Source organism: Mchenga conophoros, linkage group LG10 (assembly GCF_057382185.1).
Source record: "Mchenga conophoros isolate Kocher_MC1m ecotype Shallow Benthic linkage group LG10, M_conophoros_male_GT1.1, whole genome shotgun sequence".
Lineage (NCBI taxonomy): Eukaryota > Metazoa > Chordata > Actinopteri > Cichliformes > Cichlidae > Mchenga > Mchenga conophoros.
This window is the reverse complement of record NC_140535.1, coordinates 20510317-20530138: the sequence shown is the minus strand read 5'-3', so window position 1 is coordinate 20530138 and position 19822 is coordinate 20510317. Positions and strand designations below refer to the sequence as shown.

Sequence of the window (19822 nt, the reverse complement as noted above, 5' to 3'; positions counted from 1 at the left end):
GCATCAAGAATGTGCAGCCAAAAATCTGCAGCTAATAACCCCGTCTGAAAGAAATACTTCAAGACAGAAGATGGAAAAAAGCACTAAAAAGCCAATGTATATTTAGGTTTGATTACTGGTAAATCTAGTGGACGGGGAAAAAAACATGTAAAAGACGGAACATTTTGTGATTTTTTTTTTTTATGTCAGGAAAAGGTCTGCATTCAGTAATTCATGTTTCTTTACAACAGGCAAAAAATAAATAAAAATAATGAGGAATTTCTTTCTGGTTTGTTTTAAAGTACGTCATGCTAACTAAAGAGTCATGTGTCTGACTCACTGTGAAAGACCTTAAAATAAATGAATTCTCTGATCAGACACGATGGTTTACAAGTCGTTATGTGTGGGACACAGATGCAAAAGAAAAAAAGCAGTCTAGTCAAAGATTTAATGATACCTTTGATGGATTTATTAGGGGTGTTTTTGAAATAGTTTTTAAAAATACACAGAAAACCCTCAGATTGATGAATTCTTTATGAATTTCATGATTAAATTTGGTCTGCACCTGACGTTTTTGTTGCCTAGAGCTGCACGAGTTGATCTCTCCTAACTCACAGGTATCAGTGCAATATTATCAGCCCATTTTCATTTCTTTTAAATATGTTTTTGCATTATTTTCATTTTTGTTGTGTATTTTAATTCTTATCTGGATAAATTTGCACCTTCTTCTTATATTTTCCTCTCCCTTTCTCAGCTCTGGAGACCAGCTGGGTGGAAGAAGGGGTTAGATGCCCTCTTGGCCAATTCCCATGTGGAAACACGAGTGAGTGCCTCCCTCAAGTTTTGCAGTGTAATGGACACAAAGACTGTCCCAATGGAGCTGATGAGAGACAGTGTGGTAAGTGTGAGCCAGTGTAACAGTGGTTATAAATGACCAAAGGCAGTATTTACTTTTAAGGGAATAGTATGTTGTTTATATTGACTTTATTATATTTTCTTATTTTTTAATATAAGTTAGAATTTTTAAATAAACTTTAGATGTTTGTAGCTCGCATTTTATGAAACGCTGAACTAATGAAATGAAGATTTGGCCTTATTTAACCTTACATGAGTCGAAAATTCACATTTTAACCTGTGATTTCACTTCATAACTGTCTTTCTTTCAAGGTGACACTAAAAGTTTTAGCAAGACAAAGAGAACGACAAGCCCAGTCAGAAATATCCTGTAGTATAATATTATACAATAAGTTTAAGGTATTCATGTTTAGTTATTTATAAATCAGTGCCTGTTGTCCATTACCTACTCCTACTTTTTTTTTTTGTACATTTCAAAACAAAGGAATAAATAATATAAACAGCATTCAATAGTAGCATTAACGACTAGCAGGTTGTTTAGTGATCATGTACAATCCCTGCTTCCTGGTCGAAACTACACTGCATTCATTAAGGATCTTGTCTTCTCTTTTGTGTTTTATTGTGTTGGATCTTGTTCTATTTAATATAAACAACTGTCTAAAAATAGTCAGTGATCACCATGGGCTTCTCTGGGTTTTTATTACCCCTGTTCATCTGCAGCACATTTTAAAGCTCAGTTTTTAAAACCTAACGATGTAACTACAGCTGTTCGCGGTTTGCCTGACACCAAATATTTGAATGGGTCAGAAAAGAATCACTTTGAGGCTAACAAAGATTTGAGTGAGTACATGAATGTGAGGATCAGGACTTTTTCATAGCGAGTAATCTAAAACGTGCAGCAGTATATTAATGGCTAACCCTGTGCTGTCGATGTATCTCAGATGTTGACCTGACTGAAGTTTGGAAGCTTCTTCCTGACGTGCGATTGCATTTGTTTCCACCTATCGGGAACTCTCACGTTAACTTTTATTGGAAATAAAATCTATGGGAAAAAGTTAGCAGTTATACTCCAGTGTCGCTGTGCTAATGTGTTTATATTATCCTAACCATAGCTGTGTAGAGAGATTCTGGGTTCAAATCCCGGACGAGCCCCCAATTCTAAATATCAACACTTCACCAAGTTCTTTTGATTCCTCAGAGGCATCTAATGGAAGACAAAACACTGCTCAGTAGAATGTTTAACACTTTATTACTTCTAGAAGGGAGATGCGTCCTGCATGACACTCTGCCACGGATCTCAAAATGGTGGTGTGCCACTAACAGTTTTATTACAGAAGCTCTCTCATTCTAGTCTAAACAACAGTGTCTCAGTAACTTTCCTCTAGAGATGGTCCCCTCTTATCTACATTTTCCCAGGGAAGCGTGAGCGAGAGGCTACAGCTTTCTACTCCCCAAGGACACGTGGTCTCATGCCTTTATTTTTCAGGGTTGTGTCCACTTAATACTACACTATATAACTTTATAACAGTTATTATTAATAAGAAGCATAGCATTATTGAGGCACTACAAATTATTTAATCCCAACACTAGCAACCACGTAGCACACCACCATATGCTAGCTAGCCCACCATCGGTAACCCTAAAAATGTCACTGCTGTTTAGTTTTCCTTCTTCATTTATATCCGAAGTGAATGCAGAGCTATATGTTTTAATTTTTCTCAGTCAGAACATGGTATATCATCTTAAATAAAAACTAGCAAGCTAACTCCCCACTAACTTCTAACTCTGTTAAACTTCATAATCCTGTTTTTCATGGATGCCTGGATGTTAAATTTGATAGTTACACCTGGTTAGGCAGACATGCTGATCATTTTATTAAAGATGAAAGAATTTTGACGGCTTTTAACTCTCAGTCATGCTGTAGCGTTTATTTGAGAACTGAAGGGCTTTTGGACCTGGAAATAGCTAATGATGTCATATTTAACAGGCAGATTCCCTTTAAGGTAAATACTGCTTCTTCTTAAAGTGTTAAGAAGCACTAAAAGAGTGCAAAACCTTATATAGTTGGAGTTTGCACTCTTGTAGTGCTTCTTCTTAACACTTTGACCTTCAGATCAATCTATTGCCCCTAAAAAGAGAGTCAGTGATCAAATATGAAATATTTTAAAACTTCATACAATATTATTGTTGAGAATTCACACCACACTTGTAAGAATCGTAGTTTCTAGGTTATAAGCTTTTGGTCAATTTTCAATCAATAAAGCTGATCTTGAATACCTTAGTTTTCATTCAAAATTTTGAGGTACAGACAGCATGGTAGTCTTGCAGCAAGACTACTTGAAACAGGAGAAAAGCTGTTACACAAGAAGTACTGTAGAAGGGCGTCGATCAAGCATCAGGTCTGGTGTGTACTCCTTTGTGGGAGGAGGACCAGGACTACCAATGCCAGAGTCACACAAAATGACCTCAGATGGGATACTCATGTGCATATTTCTGACTAAACTGTCAGAAACAGAGTCCATGAGGATGGCAACGGGTCCTGACTTCCTTTATTCTGGCCTGTTGCCGCAGCCCAGCATTATGCATTTCAGTTCTCATTCACTAGAGATATACCTCTCCAGACCTTCACTTACCCCCTGCCATTGAGTGTCATAAATAAAGCAGTGAAGGAACTTCTGTTTGTTATACATCGATAATTAGGAGTGACATGCGCCTTAAACAAAAGAACCCTTCTTTTCTTTGGTGGGACTCCAGACCAAATCGAGCCTCGCTTTCCTACAACCTCTCTTGGGCCTCGGAGTATTAGCCACTGGATCAAACTCTCATGACAGTCTTCCTGCAACTGCAAATCAACCAGCTGAGCATAGGCACGAAGACTGTAATCCTGACAATCTCCAAAGCCTCAGAAAAAGACTGAAGCCAAGAGCCAAGAGTAATTTTCCAAAAGAAACATCCCGTTTTTGCCAGTTTTAGAGAACTAATCTGTTTCAAATTACCATTCAAGACCAGGGTCATCATCTGTTGGATATTACCTCTATTGTGTAAAAGAATACTATAAATGTTACCATGACATCCGAGAATAATCTATTTCTTTTAATTAACAGTCGAGAGTCGCTACGCCATTCAAATATTCATCAGTCATTGTCAATTAAAATGCCAATGTGTTTGTAACTATTTCGTAAACACTCCCTAGGATGCTTGTTTTAGCATTAGTCCCACGGTAAACATGAGTTAGTATTTTTTTGTTTTTTTTTTGTTTTAATCATTTAAGCCCTTTTTATGAAACGTTTTCATTTCTGCAGAGCATAGTTTTCTCATCACCCAGGTCAAGAAGGAGCGCAAATTAGTTTCAGTCTGTCTGCGAGGGCATGCTAGTTATCAGAAATCCACTCTGTGTTATATTACTTCTCCATTCTTGTCATCTGCCTCACCACCACACTATGCAACACTGCCATAACTATGACAAGCACAGCAGTAAAGAAGTTCACTTTGTGCACTTTATCAATCTTCTTTTTTTTTTAATTTTCTTAGGAAAATTGGAACAGCAAAAGTACAGTATATAAGCCAAAAATGGAGTCTGTACAATGTTAACAAGCTTGAAAGTGAATATTTGGTATGAACACCTTTGTTCTTCAATACAGCCTGAACTCTCTTAGACAAGCTCTATTGTAATTTCTTCAGGAATCGTGCTCCATGGTGCGTTTTTACCATTATCATGCTCAAAAGTGAAGCTACTGCCAATCAGACACTTGACACAGACCAGTTGGTATTCAGGCTGGATCAGAATCTGATGGTACTGATGATACGTGAATTCCATCAATTTTGACAGGAGTTGTACCTCTCTCCTGACCTCCTCCATACACAGACCAGACCAGACCAATTAAAGATATCAAATTCATATTAATCACTCCATAAGACCTGTTCCCACTAATTTTCAGTCCAGTTCTTGTGTAATTTGCACAAAAGTATAGGTATTCTTTATTTAAGTAGAAGTTAAAAAGTACTGAAGTGCTTTTACTTCTTTACTTTATACAAGTTCAATCTGCTCTGAAATGTACTCAAAGAAGGAAAGTAAGTACTTTGTTGAAGGACATCATAAATCTAACCAGTTTATCCTGCACACTGTTTGTTTTGCAGATAGTTTCAGAAAACTTTCAAAAATTACCTGCCAGTTAAAAAATGTTTATCCCTTTTTTTGTTCGCTCTGCTTCTGTAAGTACTGAAGAAGTACTGCAACTAGAAGACAGAAGGACATCTGCACCAGTTCCAGATCGTTCTGCCCCCATGACAAAAGTACTATGAAGCTCTTTTTCATTTCCTTTTTATGCGATAATCCCTGGTAATGATTGCACCCATAAGATTTCTGTGTTTTTGTTCCCCGTTATTTACACTAGGCTCAAATCACTTTCATGCACATTGTGACCAGCTTCTAGTAAGAAATTACCTGAAGATCTAATTCAGGTTTTTTGTGCTAAGTTGTATGTTACCTGTAGACACAGAAGTGGTTCATCCCTTGAGTCAGGTGCTTTTTATATGATTGAATGATTTATGGGTGGCTTAACAAACAAATATTTCTCTGAAAATGGTCATATACAAGGACTGGACTGAAAACGATTGAAAAAGCAGACAATGTCCAAAGAGAAACTTTGAAAGACCGTTAAAAAAAAAAACAAAAACCCAAGAAATCGGTCTCCTTGGAACATTTTTACACAGCACTGTGATAATGATTGGCATATTTTGTATGTTTCTTAAAGAGAAGCTTGATAACAGATTAGGGTTTTTTGTTAGTAGCTTTAGAAAGATGTAGCTATGGTAGATGAGGCTTTAGAGTTCATTTTATGAAAAAACTGGGATAAAATCGTTCCAAAAAGTAGCTCAGTCCCATAAAACAGAAAATATTGCTCCATCATTGCTGTTCCTCATCGGTACTGATTTGTCAAAGCTGTTTCTGATTTGTGGGCACTTATAGCTCCCAGTATAGCATTAGGGATGTGTTTAAAATGCTTATAATGTTCCAAGGATATGTCAGGTCATTTGACACAGTATAATGCTTATACTCTGGTGGTGACTTCGTGGTGAGGTGGGTCAACACATTCCTGATTTGCGACTGGGAGTAGACAAACCCAGCGTCAGGCGGTCACGAGCTAATGTACTCCTAGCGCCGTTCCCAAGCCAGGAAAAATGGGAGAGTTGCATCGGGAATGGCATCCGGTTTGGATCCATGTACTGTGGTGATTCGTTTGAAAAGAAGGGAGCAGCTGAAAGTACCCATAATGCTCATGTGCTGGTGATGCCAGTGTAGGAAAACCTTGATAAACTATCATTACTATCCAGTCAAGTGAATTTAACTCTTTGTTCTTTGCTTTGGCAGGGGACAACATCGGATGGGCAGATTTATTTGCCCGCACACTACAGAAGACTAACCCTGTGGACCAGTACTTCCTCAATGAGTGTTGTAAGTGTGTGTGTGCACATTAATACACCCCGGGGTAGAAATATGGGACTCTCCACCATTTGACCCTAGAACTGAAAAAGCTTCTCGGATGAGAGGTGAAACCAACCTAAAGAAGTCCAGACGCTTTTCTTTGCAAGCTCCTTAGACTACGATGACCTGGATGACTGAGAACCTTCACAGATACATTAATACATGTAGACCACAGAGAGACATGATACAAATGATCAAAGAAGGAAAATATGATCAGTTTTTGACATCAGCTAGCAAATAATACAAATGATGTGACCTAGAAAAGAAAAAGTTGCCCCACCAAAGATTAATGGACAGCAATTAGCAAATTCTGACAGCTGGATACGACAGCACACGACTCACAGAATTGACTGTTATGTTGACACTGAGGGAGAACTGTGTTGGGCTCTGGAGAAAAACAAATGCCATGTTTTCATTCGACAAATAATTTTCAATGAGCCTCTAAATAAAAAACAATGTGTGTGTGTCTGTGTGTAGTATTGCAGGAGTTTCCAGAGAGCTGTGACTGCATACAGACAGATGTTGAGTGTGTGGAGGTCAGCCTGCAGGATGTTCCGTCGCTCTCGCCAAATGTTACCTGGCTGTAAGTGTCCTTTGACTCCAAGCACTCTGTCCTCTTCAAGTGATTTGTTATTTTGTAGGTTAGGTTATTACAAGCTGTAACGGCTTGGCAGGTAACAACAGCCCATGTCATTGTGGGTGTGTCACCGTGGCAAAATATGGCCTTGAAGACAGCTATACGCCAAGAACAACAAAAGAGGTAGTTTTGAGTACTCAAAGGTGTTTCTCTGTCTGTCACAGTCCCACAACCATACATGGTACAGCCACAAAGGTTTACAGGTTTGGAGAGCCCATGGATACTGACTAAATGGAGAAAAACCTCTCTGCATGTCTCTAAAGAAAAGAAAAAAAAAAAAAATATATATATATATATATCTCATTAATCTTGCTTTTCTCATTCCATCAGCTCAATTGCTTGTTACTGTAATAATTTATTGATCCATTGATTTGAATACTGAAGATAAAAGTTTAAAAAATTGAGATTGAAAAGTTGAAAAGATTTTTATTTATATTTTAGATCTATATTAAAATATTGAAGCACAGTTTAATATCCTGGGGGAAAAAATAGGGTATGATTGTCAGCAGACTAATTACAAAAGGTATACTGAGCCTTGTGTGAATTGCAGCTACAGTTCTTTCAAAAATCGCATTCACTTATTTTTATTAGTCAGTGCCAAATTAAATTTATATATATTATACATATTTCTGCATGCCTGTAGTTTGTGTGATGGTTTATTGCACATAACGTGTCAGACATTTCATCGCTTTCTCTCCGTTTTTTCCTCTTTGTGCAAAACGTATGTTTGTTTTTCTTACAGCCACATTTGATGGGTTGTGTTACAGGTCCCTGAGGAGCAATGAGATCCGAGTGTTGTCCGATTTTGTTTTCTCAGAATACTCTGCCCTGGAGAGACTGTGAGTATTTTTATGCTGCCATCCTTGTGTTTTTGTTTTTTCGCTGTCTGTTTCTGGGCAATTTAGTTTTTAGTAATGGCAAATGTCAAATCACTTTTATTTGATTTTATCCTTCCTTTAGAATCTGTAGTAATAGTAGCTCAGAAATGACAACGGCTCAAGGAGTGTATTGATTTCTACACTTTTCATACACGTTTTCATTTAGTAGTTTGGTACAGCGGCCTTATAGTGTGACATACTGGACCTGAGCATCCAGTTTTTCCAGTAGATGACTGTTCCATCTACTTGTCTGTTGACAAGAAGATACATTTTCTGTGTTATTTCTTAATAATCATGTAATAAAGGGTAACAATAATATTTCTCTTACAGGTGAAAATAGGATTTTAAGAGCATATGAAAGTTTTCTGTTTTTCCTATTGTCTCAAACATAGTTTGAAATAAAAGAGCATTTGTTATTTTTATTCTGTTCTGTTTTCAGGTTTCTGCAGAACAACAGCCTCCACTTCATATCTAAGCATGCATTCAGCAGTCTGCACAATCTAAAGAGGTTGTAAGTATCCTGCCTCGTTTCCCCTGAAGCAAGTGTATTAATTTTGTTTTCCTTCAGTTCTCTTTTGTGTTACAGGTCAACTTCAATTAATTTTTTTTAACCTGAGTGGTACTCATTTCTTACATGGAGAAAAGCAGTTGTAATTTGTGTTTTGACTCCAGGCTTTTCTGTGGAGTCTGTGGGAATGAGCAAAGCTGTGCATTTAAAAAAAAAAAAAAAAAAAAAAAAGAGAGAGAGAGAGATTTAGTTTATGAAATGTCAACAAATAAAACTGTGGAAAAAATGCCATCATTTATTTAAACTGTCTAAAGATGACTTCAATTTTTGTCTGACCAAGAATCATACCCAAAACTACGGGTATGTCCTATGATTATACCTTTGCTGTATTTTGTTACTTTCAAATGTAGTCATTATAGTTGCCTTTTTTTATGACCAAACTTCTTGTGCTTTTCATGCTTTCTCTCAGGTTTCTCAGTGAGAACTTAATCTCCTTCCTCAGTCCCGGTGTGTTCGGGGATCTAAATCAATTGGAGTGGCTGTAAGTAACTCAAAAGCATACAGATGTGCACTTTCAATAGTCACAAATACGAATACATGGTAGCAAGGAGACTGTGTTAAAAAAAAAGTTATCCAAAGACTGCAACATTTTGTTAATTTTGCTTTTAATTTTAAAGGTTGAGATGCAAAAGTTGTCCATTTGATCCACAGGTTGGAAACAAATCCACTAGCTGGATATAAAATTATTTATTTAAGCAGCAGAGTGGAGAAGTGGAAATGGTGCAAAAATAACAAGTTTAAACGGTGCACAGATGTGTGGATTGAGCTTTTTTTCTACCCGTGAAATCTTACTTGACTCAAGTAGTTTTTTCCCTTCTTTCTAAATTCTTCTGTAAAACACAAGAGCTAATGTTGTACTGTATGCTGCTATTGTGAAATACTGAAAATCACATTTGTTTAAAAATCATATTGGGTCACATTTGTAACACTTATCTAAAGAAATTGTAATCACCAATGACTTATTTAATGCAATTAAGCAGTCAAACTGGGTAATCTTGTTTTGTGTGTCAGGATGTTGGACCATAACCCGCTAAGCAGCTTGTCCCAGGACACCTTCACTGGGCTCCAGTCTCTCATGTATTTGTGAGTTGCATTTTTCTTTTAATATTATGTAATAATTTTGACTTGGATTTGTTTCTAGTCTAGGTCTACTCTGAGGTCTTCACTTACAAAATCAAAAGTCTTAAACTCTTGCAAACCTGAAAGCACTCAGTAGGAAAATAAACCTTACTTTGCAGCACATGTAAAAAAAAAAGTGTTTATCATCTTACAAAAGTAATATCGTGCATTGCACTGAACTTTACTTATCTTTAAATATGCTACAATGCAAGCTATTTGCAAGAGGAAAGGTGAGAGTAAATCTATGATTAATGTTAAGAATTAAGTTTAATGCATGTTTAACTTCATATTACTGTTGCTTATGAGGGAGCTAGCATGCAGTACGGAGGCCTGTCAGGACAAAAATGAAGCCGCTAATTCCAGTGCACTTCAGATCACTTTGAGGTTTTCGTCATCTGGAATCTTTCACTTTGATAGTTGTGTAATATCTTCCATATTCTTGGTTTCTACGCCCACTCATTTTATTCATTAGTCAAAAACCGGCCTGGCTTTAAGTGATGCAGAACAAGGTTTGTCTCTAAGAGTAGAGAACTTTCAAAATAATTGATGTTATGAATATAAGAAATATGAGATAACTATTGTTCTTGTAGTTTCATTTCCACTGAAGTCACAGCAAAGTGGATTCAGCCTCTCTTTTTATTTTGCTCAGTAGCAGTTACATGTTTTTGATTATCAACAACAATTTCATGGATTAACAGAATATTTTTGTTTCCTTTTATTTTTTTCATGCTCACTAAAATATTTTTGAATGTTTGCCTCTGCCACTGGTTTCTCTCAAGACTTGTACCAACGATGATGTTTCATCTTTTATTTTGGGTTTTTATGAATGTCTTACAACAGGCATTGATTTTGTCACATAATGCTGGTTCAAGGACCTAAATGCAGACTCGGGAGATAAAATCATCAAACAAAAGGCAAACTTCTTATTGAAGGTGGTGGCAGGGCACATTGGGACAAAAATGAAATCCAAATTCTTCAAACGAGCAGTGACACAGCGATGATTCAACAGACACAGTGAGAAAGACTTCAAGGAAAGACGAGTCTATTTATACACATACGCATACTCTAAGGTCATCAGGGTAAGTGAAAGCAGAAGGTAAACAAGACACAGTTTGAAGACAATGAAGTCAGCGAGACAAGAGGAAGGAAGTAAAACTAAACTCAAGACACGGGACAAATAACTGCCCAAACAAAATGGAAAGTTAGAAACAATAACTAAACAGAGAAATGCAGACAAATAAATACACTTGACATGAAACACTAAAGGATTAAAAAACAACCTCTAATACAAACCAAAATGAGAGTTAAGAGCAAAACAAAATAAACGCTATAACCAAACTAAGAACTGATGATCGAAGATTTTAGTAAACAAGGCCAAATATTCCAAAGAGTCCAATATCCTGGGCCATGACACACTTCTGATTAACTAAGCTGAATTTAGGGCAGCTGATAGTAGGCTAACTAATCCATTGAGGCCTGGCTTAATTTGAGCTTAGTCTGTGAAACCAGCCATTTAAGGGAGGGAAGAAAGACTGTGACAGGAAGTTTTGTCATATTCCTTTGAACAACCGTTTTACCTACTTTCACTTAACCCCTTGAACTCAACACAGAGATATAGTGGTAGAAATGTGAATACTGGAGTAAAGTGATGACAAGTAACACGCTTAACTTCGTTTTTCATGACTCACAGACTACTTTAATCATATTTTAATATACTTTCTGAAACCTGAGCTGTCGTTTGGGAAGTATTTTTAATTTCTCCCAGCTGTTTGGGTTTAGTTGGATCAGATAATGTAAAAAAAAAAAAAAAATCATAATCTTTTAACAGATATTAAGTCATCTTATGGGGACAATGGCTTAATATCAACAAAGTATTAAACACTTTACTGAGCAGGATGACGTATAAGGTGCAGAAAAGCCAAAACGTTGTGTACCCATATGACGCAGGGTCTCAGGAGGTCAGGTCCTAAAGCCCTGGATTAATTTACACTAGGTAATGCTCAATCTCTCTTTACCTATTTTCCGCCCATCGTTCCCTTTAGATTAATTCCTTCTACTCTGTCCACTCTGACTCATAGACCTGGCCTAGCTCAACCCTAGCTGCTGCTCTTTCCACGACATGAGAATGTGATTTTGGTTCTCGCAATACAATTTCTTGGAAATCAACTTCAGACCCGTCACCCTGAGCTGCATCTGCTTGGCTCATTCTCTGCATGTTTTCTTAAATCCAACCACAACAGGTATCCGTCTCACGAAATAACCCTTTTAATGTTTATGTTTCAGACATAAAATGTGTTCTCACTCCACCTGCCTCCTCAAAGAGTGTTTGCACTTCCACGGAGGGACTGTTAGACGGGGATGACCATATGTCTCTCATTTGATTCCCCATTCATCTTTGGAATCAGAGTCCCTTGTCCTTACTGCCCGCTGAAGTGTTGCCACCCAAAATATTAAACATTGTTTTGATATGGAAACTGTTTCAGAGTTGAGGTCTGCCTGTGCCATAATTCTTAAGCAAATAGGGATTTTTTTTACTCCACATAGTTAATAAAACCCCATCAGCTACCATTTATATAGCTGGCTCAATGTCTGATTTTTTTTTCTTTTGTTCATCTCAGCATCAGCAGAGATTTGAAGAAAGAAAATTACAGTGAACAGTTTGGTACATCCATTCTGTTATTGTTTGGCAGTGCAGTTGTGAGCATATGTCATTCCTGCCTTGGAAGAACTTATGTATCTAGCATATTTCTTGAGGAATGAAGCACGCTTCTCATTGGTTAGAGGGAAGTCAGTTTGACACAACTGTCCAAGTCCAGAACTGGCAAAACATCCCTACACTTGAATATTCCTACCACCTCATTTCAGTGTGGGCTTGATGCGCTGCCATATCATTCTCTGTCTTGTACATCTCAGACTTCTATTACTGGCAGAAACCAAAAACTTGGTTTCATCAGAAAACTGAGTTTTCCAGTCATCCGCGGTGAAATGCGGATATGTCTAAGCCCACCCAAAGCATCTGGACATGTGTTCCTTTCCCGAGAAGTGATTTAGAAGAGACCTTTTTCTATCACTGATGAGAAGCTTGATGTGTATCTTCTTTGAGGTCATAGCATTTTGGTCTCTCCGGCCATGCTTTGGATAAAAATGCTCCAGTTTCAACCCCTTGTTTTATAGCAGGTGAACAATGGCTGCAAGATCATTTAGTTAATTAGCCTCTAATAAATGTAATACATCCACCTGTGTGATATGAACAAAAGATACAACTCAAGGAACTGTAAGCTTTTAGATAAAACAGGTCCGTGCAAAACAATCAAGCTTCAACTTCATGGAGAGAAAAAAAATACTCAGAATTTCTGATTTTCTCAGCAAAGATGTACCTGTAACTTTATTTTGAAAGGTTCGTGGGTGGACATTCTTTTGTACATGCAAATATACTTACTAGAGATGGACTGATCCGATATTACATATCGGTATCGGTCCGATACTGACGTAAATTACTGGATCGGATATCGGAGAGAAATAAAAAATGTAATCCGATCCATTAAATATCAAAAAAGCACCACACAAAACTTTCGACACGGCGTAACTCTCCTCATAACCGTACCACGTTGGAGCAGTGTGCTCACGTGATAGAGCGGCTGTGTGTATTTGTAGCTTCGCTACCAAACCAGCATTTCATCTCCGAGGAAGTGATGCAGAGAGAAGTAAAGCAAGTGTGTAAGTTCATCTCTGAATGTTTGTAAAGCATTCCCGCGTTAAGCTTAACAACCCATATATGGAGCGACTGCCTCTTCTCTCCCCCTCCCTCTCCTGCTGCTACTTCAATCATGAAACTGCTTAATGATCAGCTGATCGGCTTTTCTGTCGCGAGTCCGTCTCTCTTGTTTGTTTATCTCCCACTTTGCACCAGAAAGAGGAAACCAGCGGCTGAATAACAGAAGCACGTTTAAGCTTGATAATCTGTTGTTAAAATTTATTTAATATTACTTTCTAGACCAGGATCCTTTTCTATGCAGCTGATGGCTGGTAACTGTGCAGGGGCGGATCTAGCAAAGTTTAGCCAGGGGGGCCGATAGGACATGAACAGGGAGAAGGGGGCACAAAGACATACTTTTCTTTCTTATTCTCATTTAAAATGTCTAGCTTTTATTAAATAATTATCTGAATCTTACACCCAAAGTTTTAATTTGATGTAAAATGTAAATAAGTCCATTACTGTATATAGTAACTATTAAGTCTAATATACCCTAGTAAGCTATATTACTTTTTCCTTTGGGGAGGTACCATCTGTGCAGTCTGCAGTTCTGTTAAAGAAAGATGTTGAATCTATTTAATAATTCTTGAAAAATAATTTATTTCTGTGCATTTTCTTTCACACTGCATCAAATTAAGGTTGATTACGTCGATTAAACATCATGAGGTGGAGGGTGGTTCCTTATTTTTTTTGTTTGTTTTTTTTGTTTTGTTTTTTTGCTGGGAGTTTTAGAGCCCTATTAGTTAGGTTGCTTACTCTTTAAAATACCAGAATAGGGAGGATGGAGTAGGTTTAAGTTTATTAGATTGATCAGTATTGCTGAACTATGAAATATTTTGGGTGCAGTGCATTTTTTGCATACAGATATAACAGAATAGCTTTAGTGTTTGTTTGTTTTTTTGTTTTTTTTAACTTAAGTATGAACTTATACAAAAAGCAGCAAGATATTAAAAAAACGTTTTATTGATTAAAAAACACATTATGTCGGATTCATATTGGTATCGGCCGATATCCAAATTTATGATATCGGTATCGGACATAAAGTGCTATCGTGCCATCTCTAATACTTACCTTTCAAAATGTATATAAAAGTTCCTGGGACATAATTTAATAACATCCCAAAGTCATATAAACTGTGTGATAATGTCGTGTATACACTAACTTTTCTTTTTAGAATTTACAGCCTGCCTTGCTGGTGAAATAACAGCCTGTACATAAACAAAGATAATAAAGTTATGAGTCAAGTATATGACATGTGAACATTTTTCCATGCAAACATGTTGCTGCTTCATGCTGTCTGTCTGACTTTTGACTCACTTTTGCTTGACTGACCCCCGATCCTACACTCTGAGGATCAGCACATTTATATATGGATGACAAGAAGTCCAGGAGTAAATTGGCCCTTAAAAGTCACAGTCTAAGCCTTACATCTGTTTAGTAGTCACTCTACAACTCTGTTCAGTCCTATTTAGTTTTGCGATTAAATGTCTTCCTCCCCCCTTCAGGTCCATGGTGAACACTTCACTGCAGCAGCTTCCTCATCCAAGCTTCTGTCAACACATGCCTGCCTTGGACTGGCTGTGAGTGAGAGTGTACTTGTGTGCATGCAGGTGTGTAGTGCATGTGATGTTAGTGCACTAAAAAGTGTAGCAGTTATGCTGATGTGTGTTTGTCCTTGTTTGCATATATAAATAACAAATTAAACTGGTATTATAGAGGTGATACTGAGTTGCATGACGGTTTGAGTCAGCCGATATCTCTGGGGTTGCTCAGATTTGCTTTATTTTTTTCTGAGCAGATTAAGTGCAAGAAAAAATATTCCATTTATTTTTTCTTTCATAACTTTTACCAAAGATCTATGAAAATTACACCCTTATATTTGTATGTTTAGTAAATGTACATTTTTATTTTCCCTCTCCTCCTGTTTTCACTACTCTCAGGGATCTTGAGGGAAACCAGATTCAAACTCTTAACTACTCTATCTTAAAGACATGCAGCAAGCTTGAAGTTTTGTGAGTATCCTGCTTTATTAAAAGTTCAATAAGAATGCTGAAAGCTCAGGGTTTAAATCTGCGCACCACACAGAAAGTTTCCCAAAAGATAAGGTAACGAGAGGTGTTGTTTGATCTTCAGATGCTGCATATATACTCAGCAGCTACTTTGTTAGGTACACTTGTTGAACTACTCAATAACACAAATATCTAATCGGCCAAACAAATAGCCGCAACTCTGTGCATGTAGGCATGAAAACATGGTCAAGACGACCTGCTGAAGTTCAAATGAATGTCACGAGGCTGAAGAAGTCACTTGAATGAGTGACAAAACGTTTCTCCCACTGAAAACACTATGCCCAGATGAACATAATCAAGTTTTTAGGATGTCTAAAGAAGACTGTAAAAATGTTGTCTGGTCTCATGAGTCATAATTTCTGTTGCAACATCTGGATGTTAGCATTTGGCATTAACAACAAGAAAGCATGGATCCATCCTGCCTTGTGTCAAAGCTCGGGTTAGTGGTGGAATAGTGTTGGGGATATTTTCTTGGCACACGTTGTGTCCCTTCAGACCAGTGGAGCATTGTTTAAACACAACAGCCTACCTGAGTATTGTTGCTGACCATGACCACAGTGCACCCATCTTCTCATGGCTCAGATCACTTCGAACTGGTTTCTTGGACATGGCCTCTCAACATCTCAACCCAGTAGAGCAGGTGTTTCAAACACAATGGCCCAACAAAGACAAAACTATGCATAAGACAAGACCCCCCCCCCCCCCCCCCCCCCCACAGCCATTCAAATTAGTAGATAAACAATTAAATAAAAAGTTTGTGTCTTTCATTTTTTTGCATTTTACAAAGTGTCCACAGTAAAAAGAATCACTTGTTGAAATGTTGCTCGTGTCAGAACTATAACAGAATGTGATATAGATACAATATTACAGCTGTTGCATTGTTAGTCTACAGCAAGTGTTAGTTAAGTGTAATGAGGATGTGTTTGTGCATGTTTAATATATCTCTGAGGTCTCAGTTGTGCCTAAACGCAGTTAATGTTGTGTTTACAGGAAATACATTAGAAATGATGGACTTTTCATATATCAATGCAGTTAGTTAATCATCCTTAAGGGACTTAAGTGGCTTAAGTTTTTAGAAAATCTCCCACTTTAATCCTTTAATTATGTTTTATTCATTTTATTTTATCTGTTCATCTAAGTTTATCTCCTGTTCTCTCCCCTTGGCGCGCCCACCCTCAGACACACTTGTTTTCTTTTTATTTATTTCATTAATTAACAAAACAAATTCTGCTGTGCAATCAGATCTTTAAGAAATTGGTCAAACAAGCATAGAAATAGAAATTGGCGCAACTAAATGTGACTATCAGGCCTGGCCTAAACTTGCTTGGAAACTTGGCTCAGGCCAAAAATTACACTGTGGTAGGCAGGCCTGCTGATCTTGGCTTAATTAGGCTTCTCACCAGCTCTTTTCCTGCAGTCATACTTGGAGTTGGCCTCGGCATGCAATCATGTCACTAGACCCAATAGCTCTGGAGAATATGCTTAAGTAAAGCTTTTCCTGGGCACATTGTGCTCTTCATTTATTTTTATCCCAGATGTGGAGGGTCACTGGGTTAAATAGGACATAAACAGAAATTAATGCTCTGGGTTTTAGTCTGCCAGGTTATTATTCCAGGTCCGTCACTACCATGTGATAGTGAGCTTGTGGGATGGCACCTATTCATTCACTTGTCACCACATCTGCCAGAACACCATGTCTGTTGATTCAACTATAGGGTCAGTGGATTGTGTATATGGATCTTTTGCTTCCCACTGTCAACACGATCACCTCATACACCAACAGAAGCCAGACAAATGCCATACACTTAAATTTAACCCTTGTGTGGTGTTCGTATTTTTGTTACTCAGCCAGTGTTCATGGGTCTGGTGGACCCGCTAGAGTTTTGGCTTTCCAAATTAACACTATCAAACAATTTTATGTTAAATTACTCAACAGATGTTTACTTCATCCCAATTACAAGACATATGAACAGCAAACATGGTTAATTTTTTCCCTTTACCTTTGTTAGATCACATTTATGAATTAATGTGCTTCTCGTTTTTCTTTTATATAACATGTTATAAATAAATCAGTTATAATCAAGTGGAGTGAGTGGAAAGACACAACACATTTACACGTGAAAAAATAATTAATTGTTTAATTTTTCTTTTGAAAAAAACTGAACACGGGTCTCACAGACCCGAACACCATACAAGGGTTAAGCTCTTCCACTTCGGTGAGCCAAGTCGCAATCTCCTTGGTGGATGCTGCATCCCTGACCTCACCAAGGCTGCCGACTTGCTGTTTCACAAATGGCCCTGCAAAGCCCAACAGTAAAGCCTGTTGTTTTTAGGACCTATCAGAGCAGCTCATGTGCCTCAGAGGAGGTTAAACTGAGATCTAGACAGAAGTGCAATCAAGGTTTGTTTCAAATGAATGCATGTGCGGCATTTTTAAACTCCACAAATAAAAACACAACATAGGGCTGAGAGGAGATGAGCCATGAGGTTTGGCAGTGAAATGAGCTGAATTAGAGGAAAGGATTCACACGAAGTTCAGTGAGTACGGAGGCCTAAGCAGGGTCATGCAAACTTTGAGGACATGGTTAAGACTGACTAAAGTAAATGAGATTGTATCCATTTATACCAGTTTTCCAACAGCACTTTGCAGCTCTCTGCATGGTTTCTGACAGCAGCTCTGCCTTCTTCAGGTTACTGATAGACAACAGGATTAGGACAATTCCCGAAAACACCTTCCAGTCTCTGTGGAAGCTGGCCGAACTGTGAGTAAGAGCATATTCACAGAAAGCCAGTAAAACCATGTCAAAATAAATAAATAAATATACACCACTGTCTTCAAGTTCACTCAAAGAGATTCTGGTGAGGCTGGTGTTAGAGAGGTTTTGTTCTGATGAGATATGAAGTGTCAGGGATGAGTAAGAAAAGAAACCTGTGTAGAATTTCATGCGAACATTATGTATCTGCACATTTATTTAAAGCCTTTGCTGTTTTCTATGCATGTTTACGCTGTCCATGTTTGGAATTGAATGAGAAAAATGTAAATGTGCTATAAAATGAGTCAGGAGGTTTAATTTTTCCCTTGTTTCTCTTTCATCCTCTTTAGGGATCTGTCTAGGAACAGGATTAGGGAGCTGCCAAAAAACACCTTCAAGAGTCTCTCCAATTCCCTCCTTAAACTGTGAGTAAATGATAGTGTGGAAAATCATTCGTCATTATGTGGGTTTTTTAACAGGACTGAATTAGGACAAGGTCTAAAGTAGGATTAAGAAAAAATAACTTTGTGAAGGTTTCTGAGAATGTGACTTATTCTTAGTGGGATACATGGTGGCTGTAATCAGATGCAGAATAAAACTATTTTTGTTGGAAGCTCTGAAAGAAAGAATTTATAATGTAAAAGAAAAATCAATCACGAAACTGTTGCATTGAGTTAAAATAATAAGTGCAAGCATCATATTTTTAGATAAACTGAGTTTATTTATGTGCCAATTCTATATAATCCTCCATTAATCCTCTTACTTCATTTTCATTTAGTGGTATTTTGAGCTTCTTTTCCACTGTGTGAGAGGAAAATGATATATAGTAATGTAACATAAGAAATATTTACAAACTGAAGACAGGCAGTAAAATCCTGCATCAAACTGCAGTATGTAGTAGGGTTTTTTTGTACTTGATATTTAAGTATTACTTCACTGTATGTGACCCACAATGTATGATGACTTTGACTTCTCTGATGTAGGCGGTTTCAAAGGCTCATCAAATCAAATATGATACACTCAGCGTTACAAGGTTAACTCTGATCGTCCGTGTAACTCACAGTTTTAGAGCTGCTCCTCGTATGCATTGTGTCGTGCATTAAGGCATATGGACTGTTTTGATTTTGTAGTGTTAATTGTATGTATAAAATGTCTCAGCCTTTTCTATGCATACTCAAATCTTCCACTTATTACGTAAAAACAACATTTCTGTACTTTTGCCTCTTAGTGCTGAAGGGAAAAAATTTATCAAAATGAATGAACTTTGAGACAAACCTGTTTATGAGCAGCAGCTGAAGACCTTTTTTTGGGAAAGGAGGGGCCAGGACTGGAGATGCTGTCAGTCAGAGTAACAGCGCATGAATAATTGCTTTCATGAAACTATTGCGCTCCAGTTGGTCCGCTGGCTCCGTGTGTGTGTGTGTGTGTGTGTGTGTGTGTGTGTGTGTGTGTGTGTGTGTGTGACTCCCTAACGATCACTAGCTAAGACTTAACTAGAACAATGAGATTAGGCTATTTTCCACAGCACGAGCTATCCATGGAAATGTTTTTGAGTCTTGTTGATCCCACACCTCACAGGAAAGAGACAGGCGGAAAAGGCGGATTAGGGGTCTGCTATTTGAATCACTCGCATCACAGAAGAATTGCTGTTTATTGAGACTTTTGGGACAATCTGCTGCCCTCATTCGATGTCACATAATGCACATACAGTAACACATCCAATGG

The 19822-nt window shown here is 37.6% G+C and overlaps 1 protein-coding gene across 1 annotated transcript in view; it reads left to right on the top strand.

Moving 5' to 3' along the window:
* rxfp2a (relaxin family peptide receptor 2a) overlaps nucleotides 1-19822 on the top strand; it is a 40234-nt gene that overhangs the window by 10466 nt on the left and 9946 nt on the right. The window contains exons 2-12 of the mRNA XM_085289242.1: nucleotides 734-877; nucleotides 6206-6289; nucleotides 6797-6902; nucleotides 7724-7795; nucleotides 8274-8345; nucleotides 8812-8883; nucleotides 9414-9485; nucleotides 14781-14855; nucleotides 15216-15287; nucleotides 18035-18106; nucleotides 18448-18522. Coding sequence (XP_085145368.1) covers nucleotides 734-877; nucleotides 6206-6289; nucleotides 6797-6902; nucleotides 7724-7795; nucleotides 8274-8345; nucleotides 8812-8883; nucleotides 9414-9485; nucleotides 14781-14855; nucleotides 15216-15287; nucleotides 18035-18106; nucleotides 18448-18522 — 916 coding nt within the window. The remainder of the gene's footprint in view (nucleotides 1-733; nucleotides 878-6205; nucleotides 6290-6796; nucleotides 6903-7723; nucleotides 7796-8273; nucleotides 8346-8811; nucleotides 8884-9413; nucleotides 9486-14780; nucleotides 14856-15215; nucleotides 15288-18034; nucleotides 18107-18447; nucleotides 18523-19822) is intronic.